Here is a 23,859-nt window from a genome sequence, read left to right on the forward strand (position 1 = left end):
TTCATTATTGTATTTTTTCTTTTCATAGAGAGTATATCTGAAATTAAGTAGATGGCTGAGCTGTGGGCAGCGGAGCCTGTTGTCAACTACTCCTGCAAAGATAGGGAGAGCACAAACTCCCCGCTGCTGTGCTGTGTGGATTGGAGCACAGTGAGATCACTCTTTGACGTGTCTCTGTGCACGAAAAAGAAAAACTGCCTGTCTATAATTATAACCCTTTCCTTTTTATCACAGGTACTATTTACTTTTTAACATAAAGTAATGACTTTGGTTTGCAGTATGGTTTCCCCTGATGACTTAAAATCAGCATTGAAGCCTTTAGTACCTCACTAACTAGAGTAGTGCCAAAACTGCAGTGAGTTTTCTTTCCCTTCTGTTTTTTTTTTCTTTTTTCTTCTTGCTTTTTTTTTTTTTTTTTTTAGATATACTGTTTGCTTAATTAAAGACAATAAAATGAAAAAATGTTTTTAACAAAAATCTGCATATGAGCGTTTTCTTTTTTGTCACATTTTTATTGGGATATTATATCAGATACTGGACCAAAATTAAAAAAAAAAAAAAAAAAAATCAAAGTGTGCAGCATTAGCTTCAGTGTTGATATTTTTAGAACTAGTTTGTTCCAACATGCAGAACACTTGATCCCTGCTCACAGTGTTTCAGCTCTTTACAGAGGGGTTTGTGGCCCTGCTTGAAGTATTGTCCGTGAAAAGCGGGAAAAATAATAATTAATGCTCATATTTTTATTTGTCATATTGATCATGCTGAATGACACCTTTAAAAATTATATACATTTTTGTAATAAATTTTAAAAATTTAAACAGTTTTTGTTGAAATCAGTCTAAATAGATACAAGATAAATAGTAGTTAATAGTTATTTATATGTGTATAATTTTTTTGTTTTTTCACGTCCTTGGCAGAGACTGTTTAAATAGGGAGGCGCCATTTTTCGCATAAACTATAATACGTTACCATGGTGAAAGCAAATAAATAAATAAATAAATTGCTGCGGTAATATATTTGACGTGTCGGATAATGGCGCTTCTGTCAAATTTCAAATGTTTGAAATAAATCCCGCAAATTCTCCTTTCTAACTCCGCCAGCTGATTCCCAGTGAGGGAAGCGTTTCTATGGACGGACTACTTGAATGCAGTGGTTATGCTCATGCCCGGATACGTAGACGGTGACTTCATACTCATTTTTCAGTGCACGTCCAGTGGCCGTCGCTTCTCTATTTGAATGGATTTATCGTAAAGAAAAGAAACAAGCTGCCATCTACGTGTTCGCGCTGATTTACACAGACATGTAAGGAAACGTGAAGATTATCGATTCTTTCCGACGGACTGTTGCGTTAAGGTGAGCTGCTAAAATACATTTTTCCTTCTTTGTTTCCGAAGCAGCGGTGCGTTCACTATCGCACTGCCTTAAAAATGATGAAGATGGGCTGTATGAAATAATGAGGATCGCACGATCTAGTACAGGTAGTGTGCTATATTTTCTAAGCAATAGTGAATCCTGGATTGTGCAGCCCGTTAAAGCCTTAAAACCAACATTCGTTTTGATATTCAGAGATTTTTCTTTCTTTCTTTTTTATTAAGCAGACGCTGCTGTGTGTGTGAGAGAGAGAGAGTTAAAGGGGGATGATGGGGAGGTAAGGTAATTGGCCAAATGCAGTGGTGCATAGCCTATTATACCCGTGTCTAACGTTTCTGATCAAATTGTAAGTTATCCATCCATTTCTCCTCATTATCATTATAACTGTATTGAAGACCAGCCCATAGAGCTGATTGTATTTATATTCTTTGTCGTTTTCTACCAAGGTGGCAGCAATGGTGGAAGCATGTGCTCCTTCCTCTTAGAGGAATAATACTGAAATTGATGAATGTGGAGTCGCTCTAAATCATCAGAGTACAATGAACACCACTCTTACACCCTCGGACCTGGTGGATGTGCCAAGACTGCAGACCTTCAATGGCACCCTGGGTAACCAGACCCCCTCGGGCTGGGCCGTGATCCACACTGCTACCTTGACTTTTTGTTCCCTCCTCCTCATCTTTATCTTCTTCCTGGGCTCTTATGGGAATCTTGTGGTGTTCCTGTCTTTTTTCGACCCGGCGTTTCGCAAGTTCCGCACCAACTTTGACTTCATGATCCTCAACCTGTCCTTCTGTGACTTGTTCATTTGTTGCGTGACCGCTCCCATGTTTGCGCTGGTGCTCTTCCTGGATGCAGGCGGAGGGGATGGCGTGTCAAAGAGTTTCTGCTTCGCCTTCCACTTGACCAGTTCGGGTTTCATCATCATGTCCCTGGAGACGGTGGCTGTCATTGCTTTGCACAGACTCCGCATGGTTTTGGGACAGCAGCCCAACCGCACTGCTTCCTTCCCCTGCACGCTGGCCCTGACCGCCTTGCTGTGGACATCCAGCTTCACATTGGCTGCTCTCCTCACCATGCGTGCATATCCACGCAAAGATGGACCCTGCTTGCCCCACTTTGGCCTGGGGAGTGGGCAGGCCAGGGTTGTGTTGTACGTCTACCTGGCAGTTTTTGCCTTTTGTGTTGCTGTGGTGTCTGTGTCGTATCTGATGATTGCTCAGACCCTGAGGAAGAACGCACAAGTAAGGAAATGCCCAGTCATCACTGTAGATGCCACCTGCCCTCCACCCCCACCACCTCTCATTGCAGCAGGCTTTGAAAGCATGCAGTGTGCCGTTCAAGGCCCCTCTCTGTACCGTAACCAGACTTACAACAAACTGCAGAATGTACAAACGCACGCCTATACCAACAGGACAAACCAGCCGGTGGTTCCAGGGGCCGCCCAAGGAGCCACCTGCTGTCAGCTGGTCTCCACAGTCAACTTAGCCACAGCCAAAGACTCCAAGGCAGTTGTCACCTGTGTAGTTATAGTATTCTCTGTGTTACTCTGTTGTCTGCCGATGGGAGTTTCACTGGCACAGGATGTTTTGTCACCAGAAAGCAGCTTTGCACATTACCAGTTCGAACTGTGTGGCTTTGTGCTCATTTTTCTCAAATCAGGCATCAATCCATTTGTGTACTCGCGCAACAGTGCAGGCCTCCGCCGCCGCGTACTGTGCTGCATTCAGTGGGCCGCACTTGGATTTCTGTGCTGCAAGCAAAAGACACGCCTGCACGCAATGGGGAAGGGGAGCCTGGAAGTCAATCGCAATAAATCCTCCCATCACGAGACCAACTCGGCCTACGTGCTGTCACCTAAGCCACAGAAGAGGCTGGTAGACCAGGCTTGTGGACCCAGTCATTCCCGGGATTGCGCTGGCAGTCCCAGGGCGACAGGTACACGCAAACCTCGCCTCCCGAGCACCTCTACACCCATCAACACCCGGATTGAGCCGTACTACAGTATATACAACAGCAGTCCCTCAGCAGGGCCCAGCTCCCCCACCAGCCTACAGCCTATCAGCTCTCAGACATTTGCCTTTGCCAAGTCCTATGTAGCCATGCACTACCACACTCACCAAGATGCTCTGCAGGACTTTGAAAGCACCTCAGTGCACCAGATTCCCGTGCCCTCGGTATAGTCAAAGAACAGAAAGCTTTGGACAATCTCTCCATGACGTTAAATCCAATGTGAATCAAAGGAGGAACGTGTAAACAGGCTATTTTTATGTCTTTGGACTCAGTATTAACATTTTGTTCTCTCCTACAGTAGAAAGATGTTGCGATTTTTGTGACTGGAGAAATGACAAGAACCAGAATTACAGTATAAACTTTGCCTTTGAAACTGAAATGAGAAACAGATTTAGAATAAAAGTTTATGTTCCAGCAAGTTATTTATTGATATTGAATTGATTTATTGAGGTTTTCACTGAACCCAAAGTCACCAGTTGCTAGTTTCAATCCCAGTTCCTCTCTGGCTGGAGATAGGAGTGAAACCAGCTTCTTCAGCATCAGGCCACTATGAAACCCCATACGGCTGTCAGTGGTACGTGGTTGCACCTGGATAGACTCTCTTCTCAAGAGAAAAAAAAGAGTCTGAGCCTCATACATTTAAAAAAAAAAAACAAAAAAAAACCCACAATAAATAACTGGCAAGTACAAATGTAATGTCTGTGAGATCTACACCTGTTACTGTGCTGTTACTACACATACACATAGCATCAGCGCCCTCTGGCGGCCGAATAAATAAAACACTAAATTCTACACTTAACTTACTTGATCAGGGGTGTCAAACCTCAGGCCCAGGGCCTGGAATCAGCGTGCTAAAGACTCCAATCCAGCCCCACTGGACAGATTTGAAAAAATGTAGAGAAAGGCACAAGTTTTGGGGCTTTTAGCTGTTTTTTCACAAGTTTAACAGCTTCATTTTTACTGATTTAAAAACCTCCCATATAACCACTCAAGCTACACCAAACAAATTCGGTTATTAAAAAATAAATGACAGAAAACTTCCTGCGGTTTTCATTATCTACTATAAAAATGTGTTATACACAGGATACATTGGGTATCAATTGGTCAGATGGATGCATTTCTTCTGTAGTTGAACACATTTATGCACAAGCCATTCAATTACTACAGTAGAATTTCTTTATCAAGTAGAAAAAACTGACACTTTCTGTTGAAGTTGCACTTTATTTTTATATTTAGATACCTTGAGGATTAAATGTGGTCTTGAAATGGTCCAACCCACTTAAAATCAAAGCGGGCAGTTTGAGTTAGATATCCCTGAACTACATATTTCCCTAATGTCTTAAATCTACTCTTTTCTGTGGTAATGGAAAACTAAAATAAGGTTTCATGTTTTGATTTTTTTAATTTTTTGCTGTAAATGCATTGGTTTTTATTCCAGAGATACAGCAGTAGTCGGATCCCAGTGTGCATCTTCATAAAACCACAAAACGAACCTTTTAAATGAACCTGCACACACTCTGTACATCCTACAACCTTACACTCACTTTTATTGTTATTCCACAGCAATCTCTAATGCATAAGTTACACTCACACAGCACACAGTCTCCCTGCTGTGAAGCATTTTCAGATGTTTTTCATATCTACAAGTACAAAAGTGCCACAGTCAAGCAGCTAATCAATCCATATCTCTCACACACACACACACACACACACACACACACACACACACACACACACACACACACACACACACACACACACACACACACACACCAAAACCACTTTGAATATTGTTAATTCCCCTGATGATTCATCACTCCTTTTCTTGCAATCAATCATCACAAAGTGAAGCATAGATATGAAGTTCAAGCAGTAACTCCACTGCCTGAATTTGATTTAAGTTAGAGTCGGGCTGATGTAGCGTCACCCATCGCACAGGTCATGGGAGTGTGGGCGGGGCCTGTTCTCCCTGGGCTACATGAGGTCCAGCCTCAGGATTGAGTTTATTCTCAGTTTTGGCTTGTAGCGCAGTCTTAAGGGCATCTTGCTTACTAAGTGTCCTCGTTCTTTATGTCCTCCGTGCACCGCTGCTGTTCCAGTAAAACTCCGCCAGTTTAACTGGAGAGTGACAGAAGCCCATAGTCATCAGCAGTGTCAAGAATCCTGCATATAACCGGTGACTCAACCTACAGAAAAAAAAAGCCATCTTCAATATGGTGCCTTTCATTTAGGATGATATGCCTGCACAATGCCAGTATAGTTAGATAATTAAATCAGTGTTTAGATCAGTGTCATTTCCTTTGTCAAATCTACAGGAAGTACTGCAAATATTTGCAAATATCTAGGCATGTTTATAATAATTCCTAATTAAACCAAAAGTTATATATTTTAACTTGTCACAGAGAAAAGGCATGAAGGGAACAAAATAACACCAAGATTGGCTCATGTATATCAAATTTATCCATGCAGTTAAACAATCTGCAGTTTCTTCTTTATATTTATCCCTAAAACTGATATAAATGTGTTTTACAAAGGACTAAACCTTCACATAAGATTCATAATGTTACTAAGCAAATTCTACTGTTTTCTTTTTTTGCCACTCAGGAGTGAAACATAAACTTACCCCAAGGACATACTGACAAGTCTGAGGCTCCAGCATATAGACAGTGACAGCATGGGGAGACTCAGACTCCTTACATCTGACAGCGAGAAGAGAAATGATATGAGTGAATCAAAATGGGAAACACTGACAACTTAGTCTTACTCATCCGTGGACTCAGGCTGATGTGCTCCACTCTTCATCCCCTAGTTCTAGGTAACTGTTCACTCACTTGAGCTTGACGATGACCTGTCTGGGCTTCCCTGTCAGGTCACACACATCACCGTGGCCATAGAAGTGGGAAACCAACCTATTGTGGAGTAAAGGGGAAAAGAAAAAGTAGTGGGTGGATATTTTTGTATCCCGTTTACAGCGATTAGTGTTCAAAAATCTGAAAGGCCTACTTGACTTTCTGCACTCCGTCCTCTCTGAGCTGGAGGGATCGGGCGACGTTCTTCTTGGCCCAGTCGAGGTGTTCATCTGCATTCCAGTTCCCCACCACTACAATGTTCTTCCCTTGCTCTTTATCCTACAACACAAAGAAAAGATAATCTGGCTGATACAGAAAATACTCTCGCTTACTGCTTTATAGCCAGCGTACAATCTAAAAAGGTACTAGAAGTGCATTTGATTATTTACTTTTTCCAAGTTTGAATTCACTCGCTTACCTCATGGTACTGATGGACGTGCCTTCCGTAACAGAATTCATATTTCCACCATCCTACACCCTGAAACGCACATGTTAAGATGATTAGTGTTCCCTGAGCAGGTTACGTATCAGTGCTCAGCTTCCAACACATAAATGCGCCTCACCCCGTGCAGACAGTACGAGCCACTCAGGAACTCCTTAATTAGCTGTTCGTCTGTCAAGCGAGAGATGTGCGTGGTACCAACAGTGACCTGAGACTGCCCTCCGACGGTCATGGGTTTGTGGGTGGAGGTGAAGGCTTCTTCTCTCACTGCTGACGTCTCCTCCTATGATATACCACAAATGTAAATAAGCCACGTTTCGTGTGCTCAGGTGATCACCGTTTATCTTTGCACGTCTTACCTCTCTGGGCTCAGATGTGGCACCGAAAGGTGGTTTAAGCTGCTCCTCTTGTTCTTTGTCCAACTGGGCGAGCCGCTGAGGCCGCAGAGGGGAGCCCGCCAGAGCCTGGCAGAAGATGGCGTTCACCGGGGAGGATTTGAACCTGCGAACAAGTGACGTGAGCAGGTGAATTTTATAGTATTTAATGGGAAATATATGAAAAATAAAAAGTCTCAGTTTGAGTTTTTCCTTTAAAATGTTGTCTTTATACAACTTTCAGTTAAATATAAGGTTAAAATGATCTGCAAATCATTGCAGTCTGCTTTAAAAGACAAGCGACACCTTACTGTTTTACAGCAGCCAAAAACAGGCTTTAACTAAACAGCTCAGTGCCCCCATAGTTAACACATTCACCTAAACTGCTAAACATCTGCAGTTAAAGACCGAGAGGAGAAACAAATCCCGGGGGACGTTGCATCAAAACAGCATCTGTTGCAAGAATTTTGCATGATATTTAAAACATGCGGATCCATCAGCAGCCAAATAAAAGGCTATAACAAAACAGCTCTTCTTTTGTTTTGTGTGCCATTAAAGCATTTTTCTATTTGCTGGTGCTTTCTTAATTTGCAGCGAGTTTGACCTCTCAGGGCCACCGTCTAAATATAATAAGACAAACTAACAAACAAACTAAATACAGGTGTCGCACTCTATTAAAGTGTAACCATCTTAACAGATCTTACCTGTATTTTGGGTGTGCACAAAGCAGAGGCGTCAGCACCACCACCTCATATTCGCAGGTGGTGACCTCAGCGACAGACAAGATCTCGTGCTTGGCCTCCGGATGGCAGACGTACAGCACGGCTGTGGAACGAGGCTGGTCCTGTTTCAGCAAACACGGAGTCCCGTTTCCCATCTCCACTGAGTAGTAGGGCGTCAGCTGACCTTCAATGTTCTTAGTGGGCAAGAACGTTAGAAAAAGGGGAAGGCAACAGGAAAGATATGTGAGACTGAAAAACTAGACTGGCAGATTTGCTTGGTTACTCAGTAGAATACTTGCTTTGGTTTCGGACGGTTTGACGCCGTCTGTCTTCTCAGCTTGATCTGAAAAAAAAGAAAAAAAAAGAAAGGCCAAATATGATTAACGTTCAATTTAAAAAAAAAAGAAAAAAAAAAAGCAGTGTAAGATATACATATATATAGAAACTTACCTGTCTCTGTTGATTGGCTCTTTTGAGCCATATTTCCCAAGAAGTACTCTTGTACACTGATCTTCTGTGGAAACATGCAAGCTTAGCGAACCGTAACGAGTGCACATTTTCCATTCCAGTCTAAAAATATTTCAAATAACTCAAAGCACTGACCTGAGAAGTCTCCTTCTCTTCATGGTACTGCCTTACATGTTTTCCATGGCATACTTCGTACGTCCAGTACGACTCAATCTACATTGGTATAAATATATGCTCAGCAATACACTCAAACAACATGATTTTTGTCATGCTCTGCTACTATAGTGTGACTGTGACTTTAAACTGCATGCAGTTTCAGTCTCTGTGTGGAGGAATATGAGATGAAAAAGGAAAAGTCTCACCCTGTAGGAGCAGCTGCTTCGTTTGAATAGCGACTCGAGCAGTTCACCTGGACTGGGCCCGCCGTACTCCTCCTCATCCTGCAGCACCAAACAAATGCAACAAGAGTGATGAGAGACAAGAGATAACACATGCTTTTTTTTAACTCTAGGAAAGGAGGGAAACTGAAACCTTTATTAACGGCTTATTTAGCATTTTGTAACTGATGTTTTAGCATACCCTCCTATTAGGTTGTATTGGTCTTCATTCAAGGCAGAATTACAGACACAAATATTTCAGCAACCTTTTATCGCTTAACACAGCTCTATAGTGCTTCTTCTATGAGGGTTGCTGTGTCACGGCACAGTTACATAGTCTCTGGTTTCGAATATAAAAAGATAAAACAGTCAGTGCTTTCCACATAAACCCTTAGAATCAGATGGTTTTTTGGCACAATGCTTTTAGTATGTTTAATGAAACCACGCAAAATTTTGTCTTCACACCATGAAGATTTTCTGCGTCACAGGCTCTCAAGATACAAAGGGGTCGGTGGACAAGCTGCACTTTTTATTGCCTTTTTTCCCCCCTTCAAGATTTTTTGAGCCCTTATTATTGAGTAAGTACCACAGTGAGTTCTTTTCGTTCAGCACAAACTTTCCCATAGGCAGCAGTGAGAATCGGTAACACAGGATATGTCACAGTTTTTGTCGTTTGCACCAACGTGACAACAATGACGCAGAGTAACAGGAGCAAGCTCTCGCACCTCGGATGTTTTGCCTGTTTTATGATAATTTACTACAGATAAATATAAAAAAAATCTATTAGCAAACAATGCTGTTCACATGTTGTATGTAACAGTTTGGACATATCACATTGATCAAACAACTTCAGGTCCTGAAGAATTCTGTGGAATGACTCACACTTTTTAACGCAACTGTATCACAATTTATCTTTTTTCCTCACATCTGCAGGCAGGTTATAATCACCTGTGCAGAAACAACACAAAATTGCTCCGTGCCTAGCTCTGCTAGTGCAAACTAGTTCAGTGGCAAGCTCTCATAACTCTTTAGATAAACAGCTGTGCCATTCCCAGAAAGTGTTAGGAGTGCTCACCTCCTCTCCAGCCGTCAGTGAAGGGAGGAGACATTTGTACTTCTCCTTCTCTGTTGTGGTCAAGATGACAAAGTCTTCCTCACTGTAAAGTGCACCTGAAGTTGGCTGCGGGCGGGAGATAAACATCTGTTACTTCAACTCAGGTCTTGTGTGACAGAAAGAGAAAGAAGTCTAAAACAAAGTGACATTTACGTCTCCCGATCCCGTTAGGGCAGATTCGTTTCTTTAGTGACACTAAAAGAGGAGACATACCAGCGTAAATTCAGCGCCAGGCCAGGTGATTTTGAAAGGGATTTCGTCTGTGAATGAGGGATAGCCTCCTCTGTTGGCTGAAACGCCGCTGCAGACCTCCAGCAGCCCCCCGACTAACGCCAACAGCAGCACAGCCATCATCTCTCCTTCCCCGGCTGCTGAGCTCCTACAGCCCGCTCTTCATGTACGGAGAAAATGGATTAAAAGCTGCTACAAAGGTTGAGGAAGTCTATTTAACAGACCTAAGATATAACACGACTGTGAAAGACGGATGTCAATACGGTTAAAAAAATACACAGGAAGTAAACTGCCACGTCGTGTTCCGGCTGCGCTTTGGGGTGAAAAAGAAGCAGCGCCACCTGGCTGCGATACTTGGCATGGGCACACAGCTAGATCCAAATGACAGCAGAGATGTTCATTTCTCTTTCTTATTCAACAGCGAGTAGCACTTTATAATATAGAGCAACAATCCAACAGTTTATTATTATTATTATTATTATTATTATTGATATTTTACAGGAAAGGAGACACAAATAATACTGTAATCAGCTTTAAATAGTTCACAAGTAAATGTAAATACTGCGTACTTACAGTAGGAAAACACTATTCTTTAGACTAAAATACCTGAAGTTTCACACTACTTCAAATTACACAGTTATGTACTGCTTATGTATTACTTAAGAGTACTTACAATATAATTTGTGTAACTTTGCATGTAAAATACCCAGAAACTATTCACTGCTTAAAATTACTTGGACTATAATTACTTTTTCACTCTTGCAAAAAAAAACCCTCTATCCCAAGACCATAACAAAACTTCAAATATAATTAAGCCCTGATAAAATATTTTCATATCCCAGTCTATTATGCACACTAAAATGAAAGTCAAGTCAAGTTTAATGCCAAACATTTGTAACCAGGCTATAACAATTGCAATAATGTCTCTAAACTCTTCTCATTAGTGAGGTAGTGTAAATTAATCTTCCACTTGACGTGAAACAAGGCTTATATAGTGACTACATAGTCATTGTAAAAGATAACGTTATGCGGCGTAGCATGAGCCCAAATACATTTTATTTGTAATTTTATTGAAGATTACAAATTATCACCAATACTTTGCAGTTTTGTAGTAATCACATGATTATTTTGCTGAACCTTAAATCAAAAATAATATAAATGGATGATAAGGCATTTATGAACAGTAAAACATATGATCTGAATCTGGTCTTTCACAAGAAGATGAAGTGGCTTCATGCAAGTATTTTTACTAACCATTAGCATGGATGATGTATACCTACGATGTGGTGAAAAAGTATTCGTGTTCTTCCTGATTTCTTTCTCTTTTTTGAGGAATATTTGTCACACTTACATGTTCCAGATCATCAAACTACTTTTGATATTGGGCAAAGATAATCAGAGTAAACACAAAATTCTGTTTTTAAATGTTGATTTTCATTTTTAAGGGAAAAAGCTATCCAAACCTGGCCCTGTGTAAACCTCTGGATGTTTCTTTAGATCGTGGGATGTTGTGTTGCTTTTTGAGATCTTTTAGCCTGCTTTAGTTTGTCAGACAGGTTGTACTGAAGTGATTTTGTGGTCCATTAGGTCTGGCAGTAATCAGGCTTCAGCGTGGCAGGTGAAATCAGCTTTCTAAAAAAATGTGGTTACAGTTAATTCACGATGTAAGAAGGGGTCATCCACATAAGGCCAGTAGGTTTGTAGGTCATTACGTAAAAACTGCACTTTGTATTTACTTGGAATGTCTAATATTAGATTGATAGTTCGATATATGTAAGTATGGCAAATGCGCAAAAGAAGGGAGCAAATATACTTTTTTGCAGCACCGTAGATATATTTCCAAGGTTATGATGTGGACATGCCCAGTGCATCTCATTTACAAGCTGAGAATAAAAGCATCCGCATGTTGCGCAGTAATATTTTAAATATGTCACCCTGTCCTTCAAATTTGCCTGTGTTGTGAGAGATCACAGATCACCACAAGATAAACTCACTTTGTCTCACTGCTGCCTCCCGGTGGAAGATTTGGGAAATTTAATTTGCGTTTGTAAGGTCTCAATTATTTTTAATTGCGGCTCTATGCAGGACTGAAGATGAAAGCCAGTATGGAGATACCCACTGAAGAGTCAAATGTCGAGAAGCTCATTTACCGAGCCTTCCGCATATAGCATTTCAGTTCACTTATGGAAGCAATGACTGAAGCAGCTCTGTCCCAAAGTGCATTGTCCCATAATCCCCTGACGCTGTTGAGTCGGCATTGCTGCGTGTTGAACGACTATAAATAGTCTTCCTCCACTTGATCAGCCCCTAAAAAATGTCACAGTTCACAGGAAATTTAAAACATAGACCCTGAAAATGTGTGGCTGCTGCAATTCAGAGTCTGCCTGTAAATGCACATCGACTTGGACAGTGTTCATTTGAGACTGGCATGTTTTCACCTGTTGGTGGAGCTGTTGATGTGAGAATGCGCAGTGTGTGAGCCAGGAGAAAGGGACCAGATTATAACAGAGATTTCCAGACAAAGAGGGAGAGGATTAGGATATAGAGGAACAGGGAAGGATACACGCAAGAAAAACATGCCAGTGGATCATCCAGCTTCTGAAACCACTTTCCTCTGCTTGTATATATAGAGCTTATACTCTCAACTGTATATGAGTATAAGCCTCCTGTGTCCATACAGTATCCGTATGGAAATATTTATGAGCCTGCCTTCATAGATACATATAGAGAGTCTTCTTCACCATTTCTTCCTTGATAGTCAACACTAACAGACTTTGCAGGAGCCTGACTGATGGGAACTTAGCTGAACTCCCCACTTTGAAATGAGCATTTTCATTTATTTCACTGTCGTCTGTGGGGTGAACATGATTTGCATAGATCCCTTCCTTACACCCTCACCTTTTGCATAATTGATACAACTGTCATCTCTCGAACCATAATAACATCATTCCAAAGGGAGCAGAGAGAAATGAATCTTGGCATTTGAAGGTCTCGAGCAAAGATTAAGATATCTCCTGAGCTGTCACCTAAAAATATACATAGAATATGTCAGGAATCAAATCAATACTGGCACATTTGCTTGATTTTCCTAATGAAATTCAGTATTGATTTGCGTAAAGCGCACATGTTGAATTTCTTTGTAAGTTACTACTGCAGCGAGTGCTGCCATAGAAGCTTGAACAAAGGCATGTGTCGAAGTCTATGGAGTCTTTTTTTCTTAACTGAAATGGTGAAATGAAGTCACACACAATCATGTCCTCATCTGTAACACGATGTTTCCTAGCAACATGTGTCTACAGACCAGCGTGCACCTGTCCATGTTTAGATGATTTCTATCAACTGCTATCAACGTTACGAGAACGATTGAGGGAAATGCAGACACATCTTATGACCCGAGCGATAAATTCCACAAATCCCATCACGATAAAAATTTTTTCCATTTGGATCATAGAAGAAACTTCACATCCAATTTGGTCTCGGTGTAGCTGCGTTGCCCGACAGATACTCTTATAAAACAGTTATTACACCAAATATATTGAAATATGCCAATTCTGATGTGTTCACACTCAAAGCCTCAAGCCTTTAATATGAAAGTTGGGACAGTTTTTAGATCATAAGTCACGACGTATAGCTGTGGTATGTCTACTGCTACCTGTAAGTCTGCAACCAACATGATGACTTCTTTAAATTAGCTCTGACTTAGAAAGCACTAAATAAATATTAATGATAAACACTATACTGTTTTACAGAGAGTCTGGTCTTTCTTTACCAGAAACCATGGATTTATCCTGTGTTATTGGTAGTTATTGGTAGTGTAGTTTAGTGTTTTAATCCTTACTAAGTTAAGAATTGCTGTTGATAATTTGGTAGGATTTGACCAGACAGAGCTTACACCCCTGCTGTTTGGGCAGTTTTATTTTTCATGTGCTTTGCTCTCTGTTTCACCATGTTTTTATAAGCTCCTCCCCTAAAACAGAGGGGAGCAGAGTTGATTTATCAGCCAGCTTATGCAATATATTTAACGCTTTAAAAGCACTTCCCTTTCAGAGTCTGATTTCCTTACAGATACTGATAGCTGTGGTATGTTTAGTATTGATTGTGGTATTCATTAATCAATATCGTTTCTTTGGATTTTGTGGAGAATTTTTAAATGATGATAAACACTGTCAGTTCAAATTATCAGTTTGAAGACTCTTCAGTAAACTGGCAGGCCTGTTTACCAGTGTCAGGATTGTAGCGTCAGAACTCTTGATATTTACCCTAAAGCTGATGATTGAGGAAACTCTCCTAATTCTGTCAAATCTGCATGGACACACCTGTCACTCATTCACCTGTTGTGCTTCCATCAAACTAAAACACTGTGTAATAGGCTGAAGGAATCTTGTAAGGGGTTACTACTCAAATTCTGGAGAGGCAAAACAACAAGTCAGTGACACATGAAAGAGATGGATTTAAGCATGCCAGTGGATCAGAGTGCCGCTCTGCACCTCCCTGCAGAGAAGGTAATGAGAGAGTATTTTTGTTTGGATGGGTCTGGATGGGATCCAGATACTGACAGAGCTGGTCCTTGCTTATTTGTCTGAGACGGAGGATCAAATCCTACACGAGAAAAGGGAAAGAGCCCAGGATTGAAATGCATGCAGTATAAACCAATAATGACAGGATGCATATTTGTGTTACTGGACTGACCCAGTCCTTACGAGAATATAAACTTGGGCTTTGTTCTTTATTTTGACGTTCTATTTTGTATTTACGGGCTTTTCTTTCTCCCCGGCTGGCGGAAATCTCCAGAAGCGGCTCCATCATAACTAAAACACCCTATGCACCATGGCCATTCTCAAAAGGTGACCATGGATTTTTATGTTAATACCATTATAATACTTCATTGTCTGAGACTTTAAGCTGTTCGAAAGAGTCTCGCAATGCCACACTTGAATACAAAAGTCAGTGAAACCCCAGAAGTGTCCCTTTTGTCTACAAGCAAGAGCAGAAAGTGGGTTAGCTGCTTGAAAATGCATCCTAAGCAGTGCGCATAAGCTAGAAGAGCTTAGTGAAGCTAGGAAGACTTTGAGAGTGAAAGTCATTTGGTGTCTCTTCAGAGTTTGACAGGGAACAGCACAAAAACGGAGAGGTGTGGAACAGAGCTCTCGACTGACTGGATGGAGAGCAGAAACAGATTACATGGCTATTTGATCAATATCAGCACATCAGCTGCTAGGAATAATGTACAATGAGAGCAGTATTAGTAAGTGAGCATATGCTTAACAAGAGGAATCACAGCTATGACTTTAAACAGCATTTATTAAAATATTCTTAACACACATGCTGACAAAACTTTGTTGGCTCCAAGCAAATAACACTTGTGAAATACTGGATGGCAGATTCTGTATACTTTATTGATTCCTCTATATTAGCATATCTGGGAAAGATCACTTTAACAGTCCACAGCAACCCACATAAGCTATTTACAGAGCAAATAAATACATTGCTTTCCTAACACAGTTCTTTATCCCCCGCCGAAGTACAGTACGTGCTGCATTCACCAAGTCATTTATATTCACCCGGCTCTTGTGTAATTGATTCAAGCAAACGCCACACAATCCATCATCATTTGAATGCAGTCACAAGATTTCATTGGCACCAATTTGGACTGCAGATAGGTTTAATTGGCTGAGATATGTGAGAGATGATGGCTTCTTCCATATTATGTATGAGTTCACTACAGTCTACTGGCTTGGCTCAGGCAACTAAGTGAACTAAGCGAAAACAAGCAAAGGCAGCAATTTAATGCAAAGATTTGGAACGGTAGCTTTACACTTATATAAGATAACAAGGTCCTGAAAAAAGGCTCCAAAAGTAATAGATATTTATATTTCAGCAGCAAGTTTGCATACTTGGTCCTTGGTTAAAAAAACGTCCGTATGTAATATTGAGCACATGAGGCCACTCGCCTCTGTCAGTGTGCCCCAGGGTGGCTGTGGTTACAATGTAGCTTGCCATCACCAGTGTGTGAATGTGTGTGTGAATGGGTGGATGACTGGATATGTAAAGTGCTTTGGGGTCCTTAGGGACTAGTAAAGCGCTATACAAATACAGGCCATTTACCATTTACTTCAAGTAATACGCAGACATTCCTCTTTCTTACTCTTTAGTTAAGAGAACGCTAGCCACACTTAATGTTATGCATTTTCCAAATGATACAGGCATCAAGTCATTATTGCATTTAGTATGCAGAGCATTTTCCTCCACTACACTTAATGCTCATAGTCTTTCCATCTACTACCCCTGCAAATGAACTGGCTCACTATCTGATCCTAAACTGACATTTCTATTCTGCCAAATGAGAAGTGGAGAGTCAAGAATTTCCATAACGCATGTCATCATGTACAATTGTTATCCTATTAATTTTGGTGTATTCGCTGTTGCGAAAGGGCACTCTCGGAGTCTTGTAGTGTTTACAAGTTATTCATCGTCTTCTCCAAATGCTTTTAAATGTTTTGGCTTTCTTCTAAAGTTCCTGTCACTTGAATATGAAAACACAAAAACTATGTCTTCCAGGTTTTTTCCCCCCCCTGCTCTGTGTACACAACTGTCGGAGCCGCGGTGCTATTTTCAGTTCATTTTCATTCAAGAGCACGCGCCTTCCTTTTTCAGCCCCTTCAAAAGTTTTTCCCAACTTTATTCCAAACCTCAGTTTGCCAGCAGTCATGCAGCCACAGTAAACTATTCAGTAAACAATGTATGGTGTTAACGCTGAGATGAAAAAGACGTGCTGGAATTATATTGGCAGGTTGGTATCACACTGCCTCTTTTCTAAATGGCACAGAGAATCTGACCTTCTCGCGATCTCAGCGCTGTCAAAAGATGACCTTTGTGCACAGCATCACGTAGTCAATGTCTTCGTCTTTAGACAAGGCAAGCTTTGCCTTTTAAAAAAATCACTTGTCAGTAGCAACACTGTAAGCAAAATAGAGGGGAAAACAGCAGTTTTATTTTGCATGTAGCCTGGTTTAGCTGACAATAATCTGGTGTTTAAGGACTCTGGGTTAGAATAACAGTGCGAAAAAAAGTGATTCAGAGGCTAATTTACTCACAGTCCAGTCTCTCCAGAGAATAAAAGAAAATTCACTTCAAACACCCACGTAAAATCTGTTAATGTTTTTTTTTTCCAGGACATTCTCACACCTCTTTTTTGGGGGACTTGTGAAACTTGGTAAATCAATAAACTTGTGTTATACTTCTCGGGCTGTGGGTGTAACCTGAGGGAATTACAGGAGGAGGAGGAGGAGGAGAACGGCCAGCTTGGCTTCCCTGGTGGGTCAAGGTGAGTCTGTTAGCCTGATGGCTTGTTCACTCTGCAGATGTCACCTGGTCATTATCCTGAGGCAGCCATCTGCCAGTTTGTCCTGCAGGGCCTGGCCACTCAGTCTTCTGGGCCCTTTGTGACTGGCAGGATCTATGCCGCTTTCTCTTCTTACTCTGACCTGCTACTCCACCTGCCTCCAGTGACCAAAAGGCCAAGCTGGTCAGGGCCAGAGGGAAGAGAAAAGACACATATAGGAGATCCAAAAAAAAAGAAAAAAAAGAAAAAAAAGAAAGAAGCAAGTTTTGAACTATCTGCCACAATGTAAACTGGGATAAATTAATGATGCAACCTCAGTTTTTACCTGGGCTAGCCTCACTGCCAACTGCTTGGCTTCTCACCCTCGGTGCCGGTGGGATGCACAGATATGCTGCCAAAATAAACTCCAGCCTCCCTCACCGTCTCACCGATTTCACTCATTTCACTTGATTTTACTTAGAAAGTGCTTGACATGATTATTCCATTTCTTAAAAGTATCTATTGAGAAAATCCTCCGATACTAAAGCTAATGAAGACTGTGTTACATCACCAAAGTTAATTGCCAGGCCTTAAATCTTTCCGAAAGTGTCTCACAGCGGGTAATTTTGTAGGAAAATTAGAGCCTTACTTTTGGACATGCTTAATCATACCCTCCTTCAAGGTGCAGGATTTGGCTGTGGCTGTTACTTTTAAGATGTAATTTTGACTTTATGGGGTTTTAGCTTGGCTGGCTGACTACAATGAGATTTAATTCCTGAAGTGAGGAAAGGAATATTTTCTGGTATTGCTGCAAAACAGAATAGATTCTGCGGTGCACACATATCCACTTTAAGTAATTTTATTCGCTGCAAGCCCTGCTACACTGATGAATGTGCGTACATGTATTTATTGAATTTGAGTTAGCGTAGACACTTAGTTAATAGTTTAAAATTGCCCTCCAAGACTGATGTGAGGCATAATAGCAGCGTGAACAACAAAAGAGCTCGTAGATTAGCTTAGCATAAACAAAAGAAAGCCAAGCCAAATGCGGCAGGAAAAAGAAAACATATCAGTGTCAGTGATTTTTGTATCTCGTGCTTAGCAATCAGAGCTATAGAGGCTTTGCAGACACGTGACTGCTTACCACTTTTTGCCCATTTTGGACCCGTAATAATCCTGAAACAGAGAAAAACCTTCTAAACATTAAGGAGATGAGATAAACTATGGCAACTCTGAGTAAACAAACAAGTATATATACTATAAAACAGGGGTCGAAGGGTGTTTTTCACATCTTTTAACTTTACTTTTGAAAAAATGAGAATTTTTCATAATTTAGCTGTTATAAATACTGACACTGACATATCAGCAAATAGCCCTGTTGTCTCACACATGCTGACAGCAGGAAATAGTTAAGGGCAGAGCCACAGATAACCAATCAGACAAAACCCATAAACGCGCTCATCTTCTGCCTGCGAGTAATATCCAGGAGGCTTTGATTTATTTATTTTTTATCATCTCACACTTTTATCATTTTTACTCCCCACAAAATACCATTACTGGCTAATATACACACACGCACACTTGCGCACACCTTTGATCTTGTATGCCCAGTGATTCTGATATTTCATCCTTGACCCAGTTTGAACTCAGAACCTGCAATAATGTGCTGGACATGAATGGCTGCGTGGGCAATCTGCTCCTCCTTTCCTTCTGTTGTTTTTTTGGATCCGTTATGCTGTTGTTCTGGAGGAAGGCTCACCACAACTTGAGGCTTGGCTGTGTTTCCAGCCCCTGATATAGAAAGGAGAACCATGATTGTGGGAGGCCCACCCTCTAACCTGCCTGTGCCCCTGGCAGCCAGAACGGGCCAGCTGGTACTGTCAGGAACCTTGACAGATGACCTGCTGGGCAGATACTTTTAGTTCATGATTCACCCATCATTATACAAACATACAGATTAATGTATAATGCACTGAAACTGTAGCATCCTCCAAAGGTGCAGGTCTTGCCTGATAACATTTACTGTAGAGCACCATAAACTGCCGCTTATGGATCTGTTTTGTTGTGGGTCACTAGATTTTTTTTGAGCCAAAGTAGGTAAACGTTTGCAGAGTGTATTTTAAAGTGGGTGTGAAGTGAATATGAAAATAAATGTGCTCTATGATCTGTTTGAGGATGAAAGAGAAGAATGTATGTAATTGTCAAAACAATTGGCTCAAATGTTCAGGAGTCTCACAAGATTCCTTCATTAGCCAAACCAGTAAATTATACACTATTTTTCATTTTCTGCTTGATTTCCAAGCCCAGTTGCACTTCCTACTGCAAACAGTCTTGCTCTCTTGCTCTGTTATAGCGTGTTTGTGCAATCTCTCTTACAACTCCAACCCACACAGCTAACCTATGGCTGGATGCCATGTGCTGTAGTTTGTGACCATACTGGAGGCTGTCAAAGGCATTATGGGGGGAGAGTAGTAATGCAAGTAAATAAAAAATAATAGTAAGAAACCCGCCACAGACCGCAGCAGCGTATGTCAATTTAATATTAATAGCTGTCATCCCCTTGCTTAGAAAAAGAAAATAGATTGGTCTCCAAGAGCAAAATTTGTTTAAGGTACATAGGACTTTGCAAAAGTCTGAAGCCATGTCTTTATATTTTGATAGGTAAAAGAAAATAGATGTAGCAATTCATCGAGACAAATGATGTGTTTTTAAGGCATGCTGCTTGTAACAAAGTGGCTAAAGATGCTATTTAAAACTGGTTCTTTGCTAAGTTGTCTGTTATGTTTGAACATAACACTGGTTAGGTGCCTTTTTATGCTTGAATGAGTCATAGATCAGTTAAGTGGCTAAGTACTGTTCTTTAACTTCTGTTTAATTATTTGACCACGATGACACCTTTGATGAAATTTGATCTCATCATCTACCTTTGACTTGACCAATTTCATTTCTTAAATTAGTCTCAGTGTTCACATACTGCAGGTATCCTGTCCTCTGCACGTGTGTAGTGGCTGTAAAATGTATTAAATATGCTGTCTGCTATTATGATACTATGTGATGTGACACTTTAATCAAAATAAATAGAGATCAGCGTGAGCATAGCATGAATCTAAAGTGCATAAAAATGAATTTATTGAGCTTACGTGGAGTGGCTGACAGAGGTTTTTATTTTTTATGCAGCAATTTAGATCTGAAAGCAAATACTTCAAACTGCAAGTGACAATTATTGAAATTAACCAGCTTACAGTTCATTTCCCTATTCATATTCAGATTTTATAATTCAGACCGAGCTCGAAGCGCCAGAACATCTGGAAGGAACTTTTGTTCCCTGAGTGACTGGGAGACAGCTGCCTCCTCCAAGGTTGGTAACAGTGGTCTGACACTCTTCACGTAGCCGACTGTAAGCCATGTGGCACGGTGCCCTCCGCATGTCCTCAGCCAATGAACAAGTCGTCTTTGCACTTGTTGAAAGGGAAGCAGATTGCATCTTATAGCTGAAAAATACTTTGGTGAACAGGGCATACAAAACAACATCTTTCCAGCTTGCACGTGCACAATTTGCTTTTTCTTCCATCTTTGAATAGCAAGCTACAGCCATACAGAAAATGGCTGGAGTGTACACACAGACACGATTGCAGGTTAAACAAGAAAAAAATAGTACCAGAAATTTCAGCCTCTGCAGTATTGCAGATTTGAATGGAGTTGTAAATATATTATTTACATATCATATATTTATTATCTATTTATTGTTAATTTAGTAAATTAAATGATGTTATGTTTATATATTTAAAGCTCTTATGATCATTTTTTATTTTTGTTTAATGAAAGGGCATCAGACAAAATGAGTGGGGGAAGATTAATAAGACACACGGACACATTACCTTTTACTAAGTAACACTAATTTGTTTGACGGCTAAATAGTCAGAAATTAATAACTGAAATCAATTTGACGCTGAAAGATGAAGGGAGCTGGTCTCACTCTGTCAACTATACTCTGTGACCGAGGAGTTTCATTTCTTTATAATAGCCTGCTGATGTCAGAGGAATGCAAAGCGACTCCAGAGGATGTAACACAAGACAAAAACATCCCCGTCTTTAAAGTTTTATCTTGCTATTCAACAGAGGATCTAAATGCAACCAAAACAGACAGATAAGCAGAATTAAATTACTGGATGATAACAGAGGTGATGCTGACATGAAAGCAGCTTGTCGAAGATAAATTGCTGTTTAATTCTGACAAGTTCTTCAAGGCCAAATCTGGTATTGTGAAATATTTTAACATTTAAGAATTTTCTCCCCAGTTCCTCTACTTTTTATTTATTTAGTTTTTAATAGACACATAATTATTCTCCTAAGGTTTCCACCAGTGGTGATTCTAGAGTCTATTGGGGCTCTGGTCAAAGATTCACAGCCACCCCCCAACCATCATTCATACCATTATGTAATAAATAACCTGACAAAAACAATATAAAACTGTAGGTTAAAAATTACTTTAGAAATGCCAGACACGTTTAACGATGCCTAAGACCTTTAACCAGGTGGCTTGTTATCTTGTGTTAATACAAACAAGGCAAGTCTACCAGGTCGACTGTCGGTGTTCTGATAGCTGCAGTCAACTTTGTCAGAAATATCATTACATGACTAGTGTAACATCCACTAGTGATGCCAGTGGAAGCTAGATTATTCAAGTGTTTGTACACCTTAGTCAAGGCCAGACTAGTAGCATTTAGTTATTTAGCATAGTCCCCACTTGGGGACTACCGCTTGATATCATCCATCATATTGTACTGTTTGCATAAGTGTTTAAATACCATAAAATCTCAGTAAAATTGATTATTTTAATCATACATGCATATGAGCCTACCCCGTACCTATATATAAATATGTACATACAAGATTCCAATACACAAAGGTGAAGACAGGTAATTTGGTACATCTGTCATAATGGGACCAAGACAAATGGTTTTTTTTTAATCTTGGGCTTGCAGCCAAACATTTTATTAGAATGTCTCTACAAATGACCTTTACATGAAACAATTTGTTTCACAGGTGTGAGATAACTCGGCATAAGCAATGTGGCATACTTATTTTCTGGCATATTCAAAGAGGCTTTCTTTTAATCCCCCACCCCCTCCAGAATAAAAGAAAAAAATCCAGAAGCTGTCATTTAATTATATATTAATACCAAATGAATGTTTTTTGATGTGAAAGGAGCAGCTGGGTTCTACCGGTTAAAAAATTTATGAACAGAAACTCTGACCTCAGAGTGAAGACTCCCGAAACCCTCTCTGCAGCAAGAACTGCAGGCATTAACCGTGAAGATGTTGACAAGTGGTTTAGGCATTGCGGTGGTTTAGGCTCTCCACCATGACCCGCAGATCCCCAAGTGCATCTGTTATTGTGATAAATCTGGACTGCAACACCAGGCAGTTAGGCTACATTAATAAATTAATGAAACAAGCAGTAAAACCAGTATAAAAAAACAAGCATGAAACAAAACTGGTGCTGGTTTATTGTTCTGCATCCTTGTTAAACACCACTGGCTGATGCATTGTACTTTACCTGCAAATCTCATCTGAGTGAAGGTTTCTCGATGTGTCGAAAGTCCAAAGCTGCTAAAGTATTTAACCAACAACAGTAAAAAAACAAAGATATAGGAGAAATCCATAATGTCTTTAATTTACCCAAAAGCGTCCTGATTTTCAACATTTTAAATAACGTCTTATTTGGCACAAGAATAGAGTAGACTCGGATATATTTTAGTTATATAAAGTCTTCCATGTATGCAAGTATTAGCCAAAAAGGTATAATTAGTAATAAGGAGCAGTCTGGCTTTACTCAGTTTATCTACTTGTGCAATTGCAGTCAGTAAAGCCCAGAATCAATAACAGAATTGTTAAATACACCCAGAAAAGATTTATTGAGCTCTCCAAGACCCTAAGGAAAGTTTCTGATATGCTAATTTAATCACAGCTGAACAGAGCCATGTGTCAGTGACATCAAAGCAACTGCAGGGCAATCCTGTACACACAGAGTGAGCTGCAACTTGGCAATGCACTCATTTGTCTCACTAAGCATGTAGGATATCCACAACACCTGCAGGACAGATATACCATAAATGTAATGCAGATGCCCAAAACACAGGATAGAGACTGAGCTAGGCTTGTTAAAAGCCTCTGACAGGGTCAGTGCTCTTCCTGTTGTCTCCACTCTTTCCTGCAGGTAGGGATCGGCAATGTTAACCAATGCTCTTTATCAGGTTATTTATGCCAACTCCTCTTTCTGTCTTGCTCTCTGTCACCCTCACCATATAACTCTTGGTTTAGCTTTTTCCTTTGATATCTGCTCACACTTCACTTACATCCATCAACACACCAGTAACTGACCTACATACAACAGATGTTTTATTGTTATTGTTTAAATAATTCCAATTCTGTGTGATCGCTCTCTCTTTTTGACCAAGTCTGGACTTTGCTGGAAACTCAGTGAATAAATATGGTTAAAGAAAATTGCACTAAAGCTACAAATACATGTAATTTGCGAATCATATGTTCTGTTTGCTTTCACTTTATACAGCATA

The 23,859-nt window shown here is 40.4% G+C and overlaps 2 protein-coding genes across 3 annotated transcripts; one reads left to right on the top strand and one right to left on the bottom strand.

Moving 5' to 3' along the window:
• The first annotated feature begins 1,910 nt into the window (after nucleotides 1–1,910).
• On the top strand, nucleotides 1,911–3,554 carry gpr75 (G protein-coupled receptor 75). Its single transcript, XM_085369732.1, has one exon. The coding sequence runs from the start codon at nucleotides 1,911–1,913 to the stop codon at nucleotides 3,552–3,554; it is 1,644 nt and encodes a 547-aa protein (XP_085225858.1).
• Nucleotides 3,555–5,116: 1,562 nt separating this feature from the next.
• On the bottom strand, nucleotides 5,117–10,230 carry erlec1 (endoplasmic reticulum lectin 1). Of its 2 annotated transcripts, none has more exons than XM_085369387.1 (14): nucleotides 9,944–10,230; nucleotides 9,692–9,796; nucleotides 8,602–8,679; nucleotides 8,375–8,452; nucleotides 8,222–8,282; nucleotides 8,071–8,114; nucleotides 7,754–7,965; nucleotides 7,035–7,176; nucleotides 6,797–6,958; nucleotides 6,652–6,711; nucleotides 6,388–6,512; nucleotides 6,216–6,293; nucleotides 6,008–6,083; nucleotides 5,117–5,570 (listed from the first exon to the last, which is right to left on the bottom strand). In XM_085369387.1, the coding sequence occupies exons 1-14, from the start codon at nucleotides 10,082–10,084 to the stop codon at nucleotides 5,499–5,501; spliced, it is 1,434 nt and encodes a 477-aa protein (XP_085225513.1). In that variant the 5' UTR covers nucleotides 10,085–10,230; the 3' UTR covers nucleotides 5,117–5,498. The 2 variants fall into 2 exon arrangements, with proteins under 2 accessions (XP_085225513.1, XP_085225512.1); XM_085369386.1 differs by having other exon boundaries at nucleotides 8,222–8,285.
• Between the last annotated feature and the right edge of the window lie 13,629 nt (nucleotides 10,231–23,859).

Source organism: Diplotaxodon limnothrissa, linkage group LG13 (genome assembly GCF_057381915.1).
Source record: "Diplotaxodon limnothrissa isolate DT_005_m linkage group LG13, D_limnothrissa_male_GT1.1, whole genome shotgun sequence".
Lineage (NCBI taxonomy): Eukaryota > Metazoa > Chordata > Actinopteri > Cichliformes > Cichlidae > Diplotaxodon > Diplotaxodon limnothrissa.